This window comes from Lactuca sativa, chromosome 3 (assembly GCF_002870075.4).
Source record: "Lactuca sativa cultivar Salinas chromosome 3, Lsat_Salinas_v11, whole genome shotgun sequence".
Taxonomy (NCBI): domain Eukaryota; kingdom Viridiplantae; phylum Streptophyta; class Magnoliopsida; order Asterales; family Asteraceae; genus Lactuca; species Lactuca sativa.
In genome coordinates this window covers 314,898,153-314,915,585 of record NC_056625.2, presented here as the reverse complement: position 1 = coordinate 314,915,585, position 17,433 = coordinate 314,898,153, and the positions used below count along the sequence as shown (strand labels likewise).

General features: G+C 35.7%; 1 protein-coding gene across 1 annotated transcript; it reads left to right on the top strand.

The window, feature by feature from the left end:
• Nucleotides 1-2,144: 2,144 nt before the first annotated feature.
• On the top strand, nucleotides 2,145-4,415 carry LOC128132969 (uncharacterized). The gene is made up of 7 exons (XM_052769991.1): nucleotides 2,145-2,400; nucleotides 2,497-2,593; nucleotides 3,085-3,223; nucleotides 3,454-3,533; nucleotides 3,641-3,761; nucleotides 3,886-4,113; nucleotides 4,227-4,415. Exons 1-7 carry the CDS (start codon nucleotides 2,145-2,147, stop codon nucleotides 4,413-4,415), a joined length of 1,110 nt encoding a protein of 369 aa, XP_052625951.1.
• Nucleotides 4,416-17,433: the final 13,018 nt, after the last annotated feature.

The window sequence follows — 17,433 nt, the reverse complement described above, 5'->3', positions numbered from 1 at the left end:
ACATGCGGTTGTACCCGTTGATCAACAAACTCGTTATAGGGGACGAGGAAAAGGAGAATGTTTTCAAAATGTTATAGGAATTTGCGATTTTGATATGATATTTACCTTTGTTTGGGCTGGATGGGAGGGTATAGCACATGATTCAAGAGTTTTGAAAGAAGTTGCATTCAATTCGACTTCTGGATTTCCATTTCCTCCACCGGGTTTGTAATATTTATATAACTTTTATTATCTATCTTCTTTATATAATATGTGTCACATTCATTTGCAGAGAAGTATTACCTTTGTGATGTCGCATATACAAACACTCGTGGGTTTATGGCTCCATACCGCAATACTAGGTATTGGTTAGCCGATTTTCGAAGAGGCAAACCTTTAACTAGAGAAGAAAGGTTCAACTATGCTCATGCACAACTTAGAAATGTTATTGAGCGTGCTTATGGTGTTTTGAAGGCGAGATTCCCAATCTTAAAACAAATGGCTCCTTATCCTTTTACCGTGCAAAGAGACATAGTCATTGCTTGTGTCGCGGTCCATAATTTTATAAGGAAATACAATATAGAAGATGACTTGTTTAGAAATTTTGAGGAGGACACTATGGTTACTCCTGACGTCCAAGGTGGGGGAATTGATAGAGAAAACATACAAGGCATAGAATGGGTACAGAAGCCGTTGAATATATGTGTGTTTTGCGTGATCAGATTGCAAATCAACTACTTTCACCTACTTTACGTTAAATTATTATGTTATTTTAAATTTCATTATGTTTTTATTTGGATATTAAATGATTTATGTTTAATTTACATTTTGTATGACATTTTTTATTTGTGTGTAATTTACATTTTGTATGACAATATGTGTGTTTTTATAATTATTCAGCAACTTAATCCATCAGTATATATAACAGAAGGGTAAAATAGTCATTTTTCATCACTCAGCACATTAAGTCAGATGTATAATCAAACAATAACATTTCTTACTCAGTCATGATTTCTTACCCAGACAGACCTTTCCCAGTCAGCACTTTCTCAGTCAGCAACTATCAAACGGGGCCTTAATATTTTTGGTGATGTCATCCTAACAAAATAATTCACTATTTATTTTCGTCTATCATAACTATTTCTCATATTCAAATAGAAAAATGAGTCACCAAAGACGGGAACTTAACTAACCATCAACATTATCCTAATTTTAAATTTTAAAAAATAATCCTAAAATATTCTACATTATCTATCCTAACTATATTTTGAAATTCAACATTTAAGGGATAAGATAAAAATGACTTTTATCTTATCCCTCCAAAACCAACTTGGATTCAATACATATATATGACATATTTCGCCAAAATTTATTTTTATTTTTCCTTCCACGCTCCTGCAAAAGGTGGGTTTTTATTGTGTTTTATCTATGTTTTTACCTCTTCGTTTATATTGATATTCACAATACTAAATCAATACTTTTTCCTTTCTACAGCCTTTGATAGCAGTAAACAATTGTTATCTTGGTTAATCAAAGGCAAAAAGGTACGTATTTCATTGTTTATCAATATTTATTCCTTTCTACAGCCTTCTATATGATAAGTGTTCATACTTTTTTTTTGCTTTGTTGTTTTATGTGAAATATATCAACATACTATGTATGTTTTGATTTAATACCATCCTACTTCCATTATTCCATAATTACAACCAACTATTATTTTGCAAAATACAATTAATGTTTATTTTTGTATTTTTCATGGTTAAGTATGTCAACCAAGAATGTATATGTTAATTGAACAACATCATATTTATATTAAACAAAAACCTTGTGAATGTTTGAATTACTTTTTTAACTATATCTCATAATTATCTCAAATACTGTTCTATTTCTCATAGCACAAGCGAAATGACACATAACAGTGACAATGAAATCGTCATTGACAAGCTGGCTGACATAGATGCCTCCAAAGAATCATGTAATATTCGTGTTCAAGTTGTCATGATTTAGAAACAGACAAAAAAAAAAAAAAAAAACAAACATGGTCAGCAGCTTGGACGTGATTTTAATGGATCATAAGGTACGATTAAAATAATATGAAAAAAACTTATGTTTTATTTTTATTTCATATAATAATATTATATATCACCTATGGGGCACTAGAATACATGCAACAATCAAAAACAAATCTCATAAATGCATTTCAAGCCCTCCTAGAAGAAGGAGCTGTAAGGCAAATCACTAACTTTGGTATGGCCAGAAACGAAGGAGATTACATGTTGGTTGCTCACAAGCATATGATAAATTTCTACAAAACAAAAACAATTCGTGTATCAACTCATTTTGTTGATAGGATCGGTCCTTTTAAGTTTGTGAGTTTTCATGATCTGACAGCCAAAATTTTTGACATTCGTGTTGCATTTGGTGAGTTTTTTTCCTTAACAGTTTTGCATTTATTATATTATACATATTTAAAACCAATTTATATTATAATAATTGATTCAAATTTAATTTTTGTAGATTTTAGTGGTCAAGTTGTATCTACTGAACCCATGAGAGTGATTAAGGAGAATGCAAGGGAAACAAGGCTAATGAGTATTATCGCACAATATCTGAGGTACTTTTTTTTATTTTTCATTAATTTATCATGTTTAATATTTTATTCATATAACCTAAACAATCAATTATAGTGGTAGAAAAATGTAAGTTGCTTTGTGGGATGGTCTTGCATTGAAGTTGAACAGCTACATATTTGAACATCAAAATGAAAATGCTCATGTGATCATCCTCCTACGTATGGCAAAGCTCAAGACTTGGGGTGGTAAGAATAATTATTTTTAGATGTATATGCTCATTACATTAATATTTTATTTATAATATGAAATAATCTATTACTTCAATTGTTATTTATAGTTCAGCCATAAGTCGGTAATTGTTTATTTGGGTTGAGATTGCATATTAATGATGATATGCATCATATTTCAGAATTTAAAAAGGCATATGTATTTGATGACTATGATATAATTATTTACTGTTTTATTTTTACTTATTCTTAATCAGTGATTATTATTATTATTGATCTTCTTCATTTTTCCTTCTTACATGTAGCATTGTTGATATCGATTTGAATGTTGAGTCTTCCATTAATACTACACAACTTAACACAAAAACTTTCGTGGCCAAGCCAAAAGATTACTACCTTCGTTTTCAAATCAAAAATATTGATGATATTCTAGATTACAATGAGGTATACTTAATATTATTCATATTTTTCCATTATATATAACAATTTTTTCAATGCGCGCGCGCGCGTGTGTGTGTGTGTATATATATATATATATATATATATATATATATATATATATATTATGTATTTTTACCAACCAAGAAATTGGTTTGTCTATCATTTTGACTATAATCGGTTTCGATTTGGAGGAAGGATGGTATTCTTTTTATTGTCATGACTGTTCAAAAAAGGTAACTAAAAATAGTGATGATAGTGATGGTGAACCATTTAATTTTAATGGTTGCGGAGGAGTTTCTGATGTATTCGGCAAGTAAGTTCATAATTTTACAGTTGTAAACTTCTTGTCTCATGAATCTTTATTACAATGTTTCAATTTTTATTTCATTGTCCATTAACGTGTCATACAATAATATTTAGGGTAAGGGTCGTAATACGTGTTCAAGATGAAACTGGGTCTACTTCTTTTGTTTTGTTTGACCGTCATGTTAAAGATCTTATTCGGCGCGGTAATCATTGGTTGATGGAAAAGATATCAAAGGTAGCGTTATATTATACTATTCTACTAATTTGTATTCACGACAAGTTAACTGTATATTGTTATTGTATTTTATTTTAATCGAGATTTATTAACTACTCACATGTTTTATTAAAATATTTTTTAGGATCAAGGATGTCAAAAGATCCCCGATGAGTTCAATACGATTCTTAATAAGAAGTTTGTTTTTAAATTTCAGATTTCAAAGTTTAATCTCGAGAACAATTATCACGTCTACACCGTTCATAAGATGACTAATGATGAACTTGTAGTTGGTGCAGTTTTCAAAGATTCACCTCCATACGAAGAAAATAATATTCATTCTGATGGTACTCTTATCAACAAGTCTATTAAGGTAAAATTAAATTCATATAATTTAGCATTTTAACATTGTTAATAAACATTTATTCTTGATGCGGTGACAATATTAATGTTGTTAATTAACATTGTTTTATTAATTTGATACAGGAAAACAGTGTTTATGTTGAATGTGACAATATTAATGTTGTTGATTTTGATGCAGTGACACCGACAACTACTTCACTAAAACGCCCTATTAAGATTGTTACCACCACTGAATCGTTTGAATGGTCTTCCTCAAAAGCGGGTGTTGCTCCCCATACCCTTAAGATTCCAAAAATGGAAAAAATCGAATAAATTTAGCAGTTATGATTATTTGACATTTATCATTGACGATTTTTCTTTGAGTTTTTATTATTTGCTTAAGGATTTCTTTAACAAGTACGTTGTTTTCATTTTGAAGATTATGTTTGTTTTCATTTAATTATAACGTGATAGTAGTCGTGTTATTTGAGACAAGTTCATAATTATGTTGAATTCTTTTTATGAATTTTAAATTTTACATCTTTTGATATATTTTGCCCTTAACTTATGTTACAAACTATGTTGACCAAGTCTATTATTGTAAATTTGTTTTAAGTTTAAATAACAAACTATGTTGATCAAATATATTATTTGTCAATTTGTTTTAAGTTTAAAGGTAATCTCCTTAATCTTTGGCTTAAGTCACTGAGTTTGTTATTCCACAAACAAGATTTTATAACAATAATTTTTTTATTGTTCGTAACAAAGTATGTTGACATGCAATTCTAAAAAAAAACAAAAATAGCATACCTGCAATGACAAACAGATAATTGAATAAAGTACATGGCTTTTCCAAATGAAATGTGTTTTTAATAAGAAAATGAAAACCCAATGTCTTAATTTCTACACTTTTCAAAGTAAAATGCTTACATAATAAACAATATGTAGTAGGGGTTGTTTGGTAATAAATGTAAAGTCTATTTTTTTTTTCAAATTAACCATCAACATTATCCTAATTTTAAATTTTAAAAAATAATCCTAAAATGGTCTACATTATTTATCCTAACTAAATTTTGAAATTCAACATTTAAGGGATATTATAAAAATGACTTTTATCTTGTCCCTCCAAAACCAACTTGGATTCAATACATATATATATATGACATATTCCGCCAAAACCCATTTTTATTTTTCCTTCCACGCTCCTGCAAAAAGTGGGTTTTTATTGTATTTTATCTATGTTTTTACATCTTCGTTTATAATGATATTCACGATACTAAATCAATACTTCTTCCTTTCTACAGCCTTCTATAACAGTAAACAATTGTTAGCTTGGTTAATCAAATGCAAAAAGGTACACATTTCATTGTTTATACTTACTTTTCGTGATTATATTTTTTAATTAGGTTTATCTTATTTACATTCAAAAGTGTAATTGTGTTTGTTTAAATAGATTTGTGTCAACGAAACACATATAAAAAAAACTATCAGAAAACAAATATATAAAAGTTCATTATAAACCAAAAATACAAAAATAATGCAAGTCCACATACTTAAACAAAGTCCATAATTCATACTTGAAAAAAAATTGTAAACTATCTATATTTGTTAACCAACTTTAATTCGTTATTTTCTTCACCAATATCATTTAACTCCATTCTTTGTATAATCATTTTTTATGGTATGTTATCATATCCATTTATGCATTAACTCTTCTCTCCAACTTTATGTACTTCATCTAAAATTTTACAGTATACAACATATATGAATACCAACAATGGAAGAACCAAATCAAAAACATCGTCATGCCCACCACTATCGAACATCACAAACGGTAAACTTTTAATTTAATATTATCATTAGATGTTTAGTGCATATAATTTATTGATTTTCTTTTTTGTATAATATATATTACCGTTAAATTTCATATTTAATGTCTAATATATTTTCATTTCATCCACCTTTATCATACTTTTTTTTTGAAGAAAATAATTTCTACATCCCCACTAATTGTCAAGTTATTCGAAAATGCCCGGAATTACATTCAAACTCATCATCCCATAACGTCCTACAACTGAATTTGCAACCTACAACAATTTCATCAAGGTCCCACTTTCACAAATAACCAATCAGGGTAAATTATTAATAATTACTTTTATATTATTCTCTCAGCCAGTCAACCCATATAAAGACTATTATTTTTTCCAAATTTAATAACTGTTATGATACTAATAAACGGTTCGTATACGTCGGTGACTTCAAATGTCCAAACAAACAAAAATGCAACAACTTTCAAGGATGTAAGGACGCATCACAACTCTGGTAATAATTATCCTATTGTTATATTGTAACAACCAAAAATTTCAACACAATTTAAACTTTTCAAAAACAACCCATTTAATAATTGTTATTACAAAAAGGTTTCAATACATTTTTTATCAGAGTATTCCCAGATCCATGTCATAAACAAAAACACGAGGAGCGGTACGATCACGCCTTCGCCTTGCCACAGTCTCCTGAAGAACCTGAAAAACATTTAAAGTACAACTGTAAGCCCGAAAGCTTAGTGATATACCCCCAAAATACCAACCACAAATACGCCCTTCCAGGCTACGACCTTCCGGTCCAAAACATATTGCCTTCCGGCCCATAGCATATTGTCTTCCGGCCCGTAGCGTATTGCCTTCCGGCCCATAACATAAATAGCATACGTAACAATACAGAATATAGAACAGCCATGCACATCGGGTCAAACTCCAGTCCAAATAACCATGTGTACATAACATACAATCATGCAACAGTTCACAGTCAACAAATCAATCAAACAGATCACATAACATATCATCACCTTAACCAGGATACCGACCTAACTGATCACTAGCATAGCATCACCCTACATCTCAGCCAAAATACTACTTACGCACATACGCCTTTCCAGGCCATGACCTTCCGGTCCACATAACATAGAATGCCTTCCGGCCCATAACATAATGCCTTCTGGCCCATAACATATATGCCTTCCGGCCCATAACATAATGCCTTCCGGCCCATATCAAACAATACCATAACAGACAACTATCCGGATTTCCATCCGATAAAGGGTCGGCCTTGGTGCCGTAGACCCTGTCGATATAGTGAGGATAACTCACCTCGCACTGCCGAAACTCTAAACTGAAGAAGCAGATTCTCGAATCATCGACTCACCGCAAATCCCGAACTAGCCATCATAGCACAAATAAACATTAGGCCAAGCACCATACTCTTCCAAGGGTAAATTGACCATTTTACCCTTAACTCAATCCGGCCCAACATTAGGTAAGCTCCCAAGCCCACCAATGGCCCAAGTCCAAAAGTCCAAAGCAAAGCCCACTATTGGCCCAATTTACTAAATTGGGCCCACATCACTAAATGGGCCTAAACTCATGATCCATAACAACCAATGGGCCCACAATACTCTAACCATAATGTCCAGTCACGACCCAAAATCCAGCAGTCCAATAACAGCCCAAACTATAAGGCCCAAAATAAAAATGTCACAGATGGGGTACGCTGGGCGTACAACAAAGCTCGCATCATGGAAATCGGGACACTGGCCCGCTACGCGGGGCGTAACTTCGCTATTCATCAAGTCCTCGTAACTTCTTAATGGCTTAAGCTCTTAAGCCCAAACTTCAGATCCCTAGGCCAAATATGCCTAAGATTCATAAAGTCTCAAACTTTATCACTGGGGACGTCCATAAGCTCTTAATCCAAGGTCTTAATCCATTAAGACCTATGTTTCTCACACATGCAACAACTACAGCTCTTAGGACCTCATTTTTCTCACTCAAGAACTCTCCAAAGGTCTAAAAGGACAGATAATCTCGGCCAACACAAAGCACGAGTCAAGGTGAGAACTTTGGGATAAGAGAGATGCTAAAACTCCACAACACTTAGATCTATGCATAATAGATGGCAAGCAAGAAGCTTTATACCTCAAACAAGCTCCAAAGGATGGCATCTCTTCAGATCTACAAGCTCCAATCGATCCTCTTCTTCTTTGACAACTTCTCCTTTCTCCTTCTAGCCTTTCTTTTGCCAAAATGGGCTTTCCAAGGTCAAACACACCCAACAATGGAGGATTACGGGTTTTCTAGGGTTTCTGAGGTTAAAGATGAGCTTATGGAGGCTAGGGTATGAACCAACATGTCCTTTATATAGTGGCTGACCCTAATTTAGGGTTTGGAGTTTCTGAGAGTACGTTGGGCGTACTCACCCAGCCACCCCGCCATCCTTCCCTCTATTACGTTGGGCGTACGTCCAGCTTACGCTGGGCGTACCCAACCAAACTTCAAAATACATGCATGCATGGGACCTTTTCCTACTTTCTCCGCAAAGAACTATAAACAATAATCAACTTCATAACACCGCAACTCCTCTAATCTAAACCCGCTCCCAAATAACTTTACATTCATACGAGGGTGACGAGAAGCCCAATGTTTCTAACAACATACACCAGCCTGAAACCTCCTCGGATGACACCCATTTCCCGAAAAAGGACCAGAATTGCCCTACCTCTTAAATCTCAGGGACTCCCAATTAAACATTTTAAGAACGGGGTGTTACATATATTACTACTTATTATATTTTTTGTATTGAATTAATTGTAAATTTAACTTCAATATATGTACTTTAATATTACATATACATATTCATATTTTCATTATCATTTACAATTCAACTTTTTTTTTCCAGAAAATTGTATCTTCATAACCATAAAATTATACTAAAAAAAGGTGTTCCGGTCATGTTACTTCGTAATATCGACCAAACTAGAGGACTATGCAATGGTACTAGATTACAAATCGTAAGGCTTGGAAGACACGTCATTAAAGCACGAATTATATATGGTAGATTTTTCAACGAGACTACTTATATACCTCGCATGAAGTTGACCCCATCCGATCAAAAAATTTCATTTCGTTTTCAACATAGGCAATTCCCAATAGCACTTTGTTTCGCTATGACTATTAAAAAATGTCAAGGACAATCATTATCTAATGTTGGATTATACTTGCGTAGACCTGTCTTCACCCATAATCAGTTATATGTAGTTGTTTCTCGTGTAACAAGCAAAAAAGGTTTAAAGGTACTCATATGTGACGAGGAAGGTCGTCAACCAATAAAATAAAAAAACGTTGTCTACAAAGAGGTCCTGTAACGTTTATAGTTATTTTATCGATTTCAATGTTTCTTATTCACCTTTCAATAAAAACAATAGCTATAAACTTTCTTTTATAATTATTATGCAATATATATAAATTTTTAGGTAATTTTTTTAATACATTCATCGCGTTTAACGCGGGTTATAATCTAGTTTTATTTTATTTTATAAGAAAAATAAATGTATAAATAGTCCTTGTATTTTATAAAAATTAAAAGGTTCGGTCTCTAACTGAGGTTTTGTTGAAAATGGTCTCTTTGGTTTATTTTGTTTCATGACTAGTCCTTATAGTTTTGTTTTCTTTTATATTTGATCTAAAATTACTATTTTATTCTTATATAAGCGGTGCTGTAGAATTTTTGAAATATACAGTACAATGTTACAGGATTTCTAGGAATATCGATCCTCTAGATACAATATATATATATATATATATATATATATATATATATATATATATATATATATATATATATATATATATATACACACACACATGTATTAAGTATGTAAACCACATATCTCATTTGGTGGGTGTGGTAGATGCTCACATACTCAGTAATGGAATTGATCAAACTTACATGAACTGGACTAACACAGAAAAATAGGTACCACCAAGTAATTATGTTTATTAAGAGGATTTTGCCATGAACACATCATACGTTGTTGAATCCATGGACTTCACAAGAGAAATGCCAACATGTGTTGCAGAAAAAGTGGAGATGGTTGAAGCTACAAAAGAAAATTTCATTGGGGACCTTGACAAGTTTAGAGAACTGATAGGAGATGTTGAGAAGCCCCCTATATAAAGGGTGTTCTAACTTCGCAAAGTTATATGCAATCATACAACTACTAAACTTGAAGAGTAAGTATGGAGTATCAGATAAGTGTTGGATTAGATGTTTAAGCCCATAACTATTATTGGTATGTATTCGACCCAAGAGTAGCATGGTCCATTTGGGTTGCATAACACCATGACAATTTGTTAGGATGGACTCTTAAGAAAAGGTTATATATGATTTATTAATATATTATAAGTCCTAATATATTAATATGAAATCATATGTTTTAATTAGTATTGATCGAGAATTAATTTGGAATTAACTAAGTGATCAAAAGAGACTAATTAAATATATGGGGACTAATTATGGTAATTAGCTATATTTATATGTGTTGGGCTTATGATCCATGTTGGACCAAGTTTATGTATAGACACATAAAGAGTTGGGCCACATGAACCATGGATCATAACACCCATGGATATGGATTTGGGTTATACCCATGACCTTTGGAATTCCACATATAAATATGTTACTTCATAGCCAAAATCACCATTAATGTATTCTTGGAGGATATGGGCGATTTTGGTGTGTAGGATTTTATCTCAAGTGATGAGAATAAAACTCTAGATCGATTAGATCTTTCACAAGTATGAATACGAAAATCAAACAAGACAAACACAGTAAGAGTATGAACACTGAATAGACTCAAATATGTGCTTATGATTCAACAAAGTCACGCCTCAGCAGAGATCGATGAAGAACTTCCACTGTAGAGGCGAGCTAGGGTTTACAAAACTCAAAGAGAAAAATTATAAAAGCGTGAACTCTTAAGACTGCATGCATGTAGCTTATATACTAAACCCTAGAACAAAAACATGCACGCTTGGACAGGCCCAATACCGGCAATCAAAACTGGGCTAAGGATCGAGCCCATGACGCAACATAGTAATCCTAACAATCTCCCCCTTTGCTTCAAATGAGGAGAGAGATTATTTCTTCTATGTTGGCTTCACGGTCTTTATTACTTTGAACAGCCGAGGAATTATTGTAAGAAGTGTCTGCCGAAACTGGCTATACCACCTTAGCATATCGGTGAACAACTTCTTGTCAGCTGCACTGTTCTGATCACACCTCTGAATGATCTCCAGGATATGCTCCAGGCAAGAAGTTGAAAAGAGGTGTTTGTCAACGAGAGCGAACAGGCATTTCTAAACTTCACCTCTGATGAACATAACAGTGTGGTACTTCGAATCAATCTTCCCCTTGACCATTGTGTTGACATTGCCTGCTTTGCCCATAGTCTTAATCGTGGTTCGCTTGTGAATGGCAGAGGCAATCTCCTGGTCCATCTTCGCTACCTCGTGAATGTAGCACACAAGCATTCGCTTGACATGATCAATTATTGGCTGGTACTCCCATGGATTTGACAGAAGAATGTTGTTGAGGAGTATCCAGTCGTGGGGATTAAGGTCCGATAGATCAGCAAGGGTGAAGTTGTGAACTGAGCCTTCGGTGCCTCGAGTCACTTTGAATTTAACATTAATAAAATTCCCCGCTGAGTAGGGCTTAAAAACCTTGACAATAGTAATCTTCTTCGAACTCCAGGTCAAGTACTGGGGTTGAGCAAACTCCAAGTAGAACTCCAGCAGATCCCTATCTACCTTCGGGTCTGGGGAAGGAATAGCAACAGTCGAATTAAAGCAGTGAAAGATGAATGCCTTTCGTGTGATTGACATGTCAAACTATGCATCCTTGGAGTTCTCGAGCCCAAATGACATTACTGGCTCAAGCCAAAGTATGCTGGGCTCATCAATAGCACACCTTTGAAGCGAATCTATAGTCCAGATAGGAAACATGGACATCTTCTTTTCTAGGAGCTCCGCCTCCTTTCGCTTTTGCTCGAGCTCAGCCTGTTGTTTCTTGTAGTTTTCTTCCAGTTCTTTTTCAGAGGGCTTTACCTTATGAAAAGGGTTTTTAGGATTCTCAGCATAGACATCATCCTCATTGTCTGTGTCATTCTCCCAAATTTTCTTCTTCTTTTTCTCCTTGTTACTGACCGAAGCTTAATTACCCTTCGGTTCAGTAGATGGTTTCGGTCCAGGAGGAGGTTGAGTTGTTACCTTCTTTCCCCCTTGTTTCGGCTGGACACCAGTCACCGGAACACCCTCGATACGACTAAGGATGTTCAATGCTGGCCTGAGCTTGTCATCCAAGTGCCACCGAATTGTAATGGTGATGATTGGATCATGCGCTTCAATGAGATGAAGAAGGATGGAGTGAACATCAGCAGCAGAACTCCGAATGACCTCCCTTTCTGACTTCAGGTCGTTGACCTCAGCAGTAGCAGTACGCAGCTTGTAATTTTGCATTTTCAGCTGTGAGGTTCTCCTGTCTAGCTCATACATGATACGATTCTCTACAGCTAACTCGGCCTCCAGTTGAGTCAATCGATCATTGACGTTAGCATGTAAAGTTTCGTTGGCAGCTTCAATTGCCTGGCGTGCAGCTTCAAGGTTGGAACGTTCAGATTGAAGAGAACGTTGAAGATTATCCACCGAAGCATTGACTGTTTGAGCATTCTTCTTAGCTGCTGTCTTCAAAGAATCTAGAAAAAGATGAGCTTCAGAAACTAGTTTATCGACTTTTGCAGTCGCTTCCTTGCACTCCTTGGTAGAAGCCTCAACAGCAAGAGAGGCTTGATGGCATTGAGAAGTGGATGCTTCAATGGCTTTAACTGCAGCAGAGAGTGAGGCATTGTGTTCTTGAACAACAATTGAGAATAAAGCCTTTAATGCCGCTTCAGAGTAAGCTCCAGAGGAAGAGAATGAGAGCAGTTGATCAAGTTTTTCGTTCACTGCCTTGAGATGACGCTTTGTAACAGGCTCATCATCATCATCGTCACTCTGTACACGGTAAGGACTAAAATACGTGGAATCAAATTCCAAATCCTCACCGCCTAGAATAGGGGTTGTTTCTGTGGATGGAGTAGGAGATAAGGATTTGGTAGTGGCTGGAGGTTCGGTTGTGATAGGGGGTTCGGTTGTTACTGGTGGAGTGGGAGCGGTAGAGTGAGCTCCTGTGGTAGTAGTGGTAGTAGTAGTGTATGTGAATATGGGAGTAGGGATGGGAATTATAGTGAATGGTTGAGTGGTTGGAATGAGAAATATTGGAGGGATGGATACTGGGATGGTTACAGGTGGAGGTGACGGAGGGTGAGAGCGAACTGGAATTTATGGGGTAGGGGAGCGAGGCGGAGTATCACCTCGGCCTGAAGCCTCATCATCAGAGCTTTCGCTCTCAGATTCTGAAGGAGGAGCATTCTTATGTTTGGCAGGAACATACTCTGAGTCTGAATCACTTGAAGATTGGAGTATGAGCTTCCTTGCAGGCTTCTTTTGTTTCTTCAGTTGAGCCTGTGAGGTAGCAGCCTTGTCAGACTTTCGCTTCTTGGGGGTTTGCCCCTTGGTTGGTTTGGAAACCGGTGCCTCCTTCTGATTCTCAATCTTCTTGCCCTTTTTTTCTGGCTTGTCAGCCTCTTCAATGAAGCGAACCATGGTTAGCGTAAGCTCCATTGGACCTAAAGATGGATGCTTCCTGTATTGTTGTAGAACGTTACTCGATGCAGAGACACAAGCGAGCATGGTTTCAGGAATAGATCCAATAAATGAGTACTTTGTGGGATCTGTGACAATGATTTTGGTTGTATGAAAGGTGGCAATGGAGGAGAGAAGAGAATCCGCCATGATTGGAACATGAAGGCGATCCATTGCTCAGTTGGTGATGATTGACCAAAATCACCCACACGAGATCTCAGAGTGTCTGGATGAAGAAACCAAGCTTTGTACCAATTGCTGCCAGATAATAGTTTCATAATCCAAGTCGATCCCATGGTACAGTCCATATAACACAGTCATAAGAGACTTGCTTACACCATCTGAGCCGACGCTTCGCTCAGAGAGTCCCTTGAACAACAACGTGAAAAGGCCATTCCATTGAGGTGGAAGGCAGGACTTCTTGAACTTGGTGATTGTGGTGAGGGTTTCAGTATACCCCGTCTGATAAAACATAGAAAACAATTGACCAGTGGTGATGGATTCAGGGTTTACCAGAGATTGTTCTTGAGAGAGACCAATTAGGGCACAAAAGCAGTGCTTGGAGATAGAAGTCTTCTCGTTGTGGATCTCAAAGTGAATCCTTTCATGAATCTTGTCGTAGTAAGCAGTGGAGTAGACAAGAGAAAGGCAGGACATTGGAACAATCTCGACTCTGGTCAGAGCATCGACCAAAGGAGAGTACTTAAGACACTCAGCTACATACAACATGTAGGGTTCATAGATAAAGGGGGTGAGATCGATGATCAGGTTTTGTTGTGGTTTGATTGTGATGAGAGTTTGGCGAACAAAGGTGTCATGAACTGAGGAAGAGTCTGCCATTGTTGAAGCTTGGAGAAGATGATGAACAGTAAGAGAAATCGTCGTTCTTTGAGAAAGTTTTAGAAGTGATAAAAGGTTAAAGATTACCGTTCCAATTCCTTTTATACGTACAAGGAGGAGAGAGAAAAATCCGGCTGAGATCTTGGATTATTTCAAAAATAGCGCCTGACTTGACGAATGAACAGTTGGCATACCGATGATGACGCAGGAAAGAGAAAGGATGTTTCCTTTTTTCACATCATTCCATAAAATTCACTTTTTCAAATCGCCAAATCGATTGGATAACCGCTGAGTCAGCTTTCACTTTATCCCAATCATCACTCCAAAATACATTTGAATCGTCGTTGCCTATTATGCTTTATTGAACAGCCTTAAAAGAACCAGAGTGTGGAAAATTAAAAAATTTCGTGCATAGGGCGTAAAAGATAAAGAAATAAAGCAAACGTTTTGGGATAATATGTGATGCCTTAAATAGACATAAAACAATGGATTCTGGGCACGAATCACTTCCTTCAAAGTCAAGAGAGACATTAAAGTGCTTGCTTGGTTTCCCATTAAATAACGATCAATAACTTGTTGAGAAGTATTGAAAGGCATCTTTTTGAAGGTTATAAAGGGTGGCTTTCGCTTCAATTCATAATTTCGATACTTGACATAAGACCGAAACTGAATGAAGTACTTGTCAGATCATTGTGATTTGTTGAACAAGTAGGTAGGATAAATTTTATAGTGACAAAAACGAAGTAAAGAAATCTCAAAAAAAAAATTGGATCTTTAGGGTAAGAAAAGCCTTGGTGTAAGACAAATTCATAAAGATCACTCAAAAGCAAAAAGAGATTTCATTAGGTAACAAGTAAGATCTTGAATATGAGAATTCACCGTCAATTCATTAGTGGTGTTGAACTTTGGGTTTCACTTAGTACACAGTGGCATGAAACTAAGATCACGAACGCAAATTTTGTATAACCATAAACCTCAGTGGTTAATACTGAGAGTCTTAGGGGTTATATTGGTGAAACGAATTATAATTGAGAAAAATGACGGAGATGGTTAAAGAAGCGAATGTACCTTTGCTTTAAAGAAAAAGAATGACCAAGCAGAAAACTCTAAACTCAATGTGAATAAAGTAAGGTAGCTCATGATTAGAGTGAATATTACAGCCTGGATTGGGAAAACAAGATTCGTATATATCATGTTATTAAGGCTTCACTCAAAATCTTTCGAGGCTTTAGTCAACATACAACAACATGCTTCTAGGGACTCCTAACTAATAAAAATATTTACCTGCCTTAGCTTCGCCATCGAGAATCACACTTACACAAAAAGAAAAACTTTAGATAAAAAGAAAAATAAAAAATAAAAAAATAAAAATATTTTTGTATTTTGTGAGAATTGACCAATTGAACAAAAGAGAAAAATATTTTTGGATTTTATAAGTAGAAAATAAGTATTTAAAAAGTGTACAAAAGAATACAATCAAAATGCCTTGATAAGAAAAAGAAGCGAACGAGTTCAGAAGGACCGAACCCGAAATAGACCGAACGTTCGGTTCATTTCGGTTCATGGTCGAACTTCACCCGAAATAGACCGAACTTTCGGTTCATTTCGGTTCGCTCTATTTCGCTTGTTACCTTTATTAAAGCAAAGGCGATTTCGGTACGGATTCGGCTTGCATCATTCCTAGGCGTTGTAGAATCTTATTGAAGCTCGCTTCAGGTAAAGCCTTAGTGAATATATCTGCCAGTTGATCGGTTGTCCTGACGAAGTGAATTTCTACGTTACCATCTTCAACGTGATCCTTGATAAAGTGGTACCTCAGTGTTATATGCTTGGTCTTCTAGTGTTGCACTGGGTTGTGACAAATCCTAATTGCGCTTTCAGAGTCACAATATAGTGGAATTTTCTTCATGTTTAGCCTGTAATCCCTAAGCTGACTTTGTATCCATACGACTTGAGATGTGCATGATGCTGCAGCAATGTATTCAGCTTCTGCAATGGAGAGAGAAACACAAGTTTGTTTCTTCGATTGCCAGCTAACCAATTTACCATCTAGAAGTTGGCATCCTCCAGTGGTGCTTTTACGATCTAATCCACAGCCACCTAAGTCAGCATCTGAGAATGCTTGAACAAAGAATCCTGAGTTGGCTGGATACCACAGACCGAGAGAGGAGGTTCGCTTCAGATAGCGAAAGATGTTTTTCACGGCTTGCAGATGAGGTTCACGTGGGTTAGCTTGAAATCTTGCACAGTAACAGACTGAGAACATGATGTCAGGTCTACTAGATGTGAGATACATCAGAGACCCAATCATTTGTCGATAGAGCGTCATATCAGTGGCTGGTTTTTCCAATGAGGGTGTAAGCTTTGTTCCAAAGGCCATAGGCACGTTCACTTTAGAGTCTCCCATCATCCCAAACTTAGCCAATAGTGTCTTGGTGTATGCCTCCTGATTAATAAAAATGCCTTCGGGTCCTTGTCTAATGTTTAATCCAAAGAAAAAGTTAATTGGACCCATTGAGCTCATCTCAAATTTAGTTTCCATCAACTTCCTGAATTCAGCTGTCAAGCTAGGATTCATGGAGCCAAAGATGATGTCATCAACATAATTTTGGACTATCATAAGGTGGTTACCTTCTCTCTTGCGAAAGAAGGTTGGGTCAACCGAACCTTGTTTGAATTTAGACATTTTTAAGAAACGAGTGAGAGTTTCATACCATGCTCTGGGAGCCTGTTTTAGGCCATATACAGCTTTGTCAAGGACATAACAATGATCTGGATACTTCTCGTTCACGAAGCCTGGCGGTTGCTCAACATACACAGTTTCTTCAAGTTCTCCGTTGAGAAAGGCACATTTGACGTCCATCTGATAGACTTCAAAGTTCTTGTGAGCTGCATAGGGAAGAAAGATACGAACATACTCTAATCTTGCAACT

Excerpts from the sequence above, each read along its gene's own strand:
- LOC128132969 (XM_052769991.1), top strand. The coding sequence starts at position 2,145 with ATGCAACAATCAAAAACAAATCTCATAAATGCATTTCAAGCCCTCCTA. Across the intron at positions 3,534-3,640 it reads GTTTCTGATGTATTCGGCAA|GGTAAGGGTCGTAATACGTG; the intron begins GTAAGTTCATAA and ends AATAATATTTAG. Across the intron at positions 3,762-3,885 it reads TGATGGAAAAGATATCAAAG|GATCAAGGATGTCAAAAGAT; the intron begins GTAGCGTTATAT and ends AATATTTTTTAG.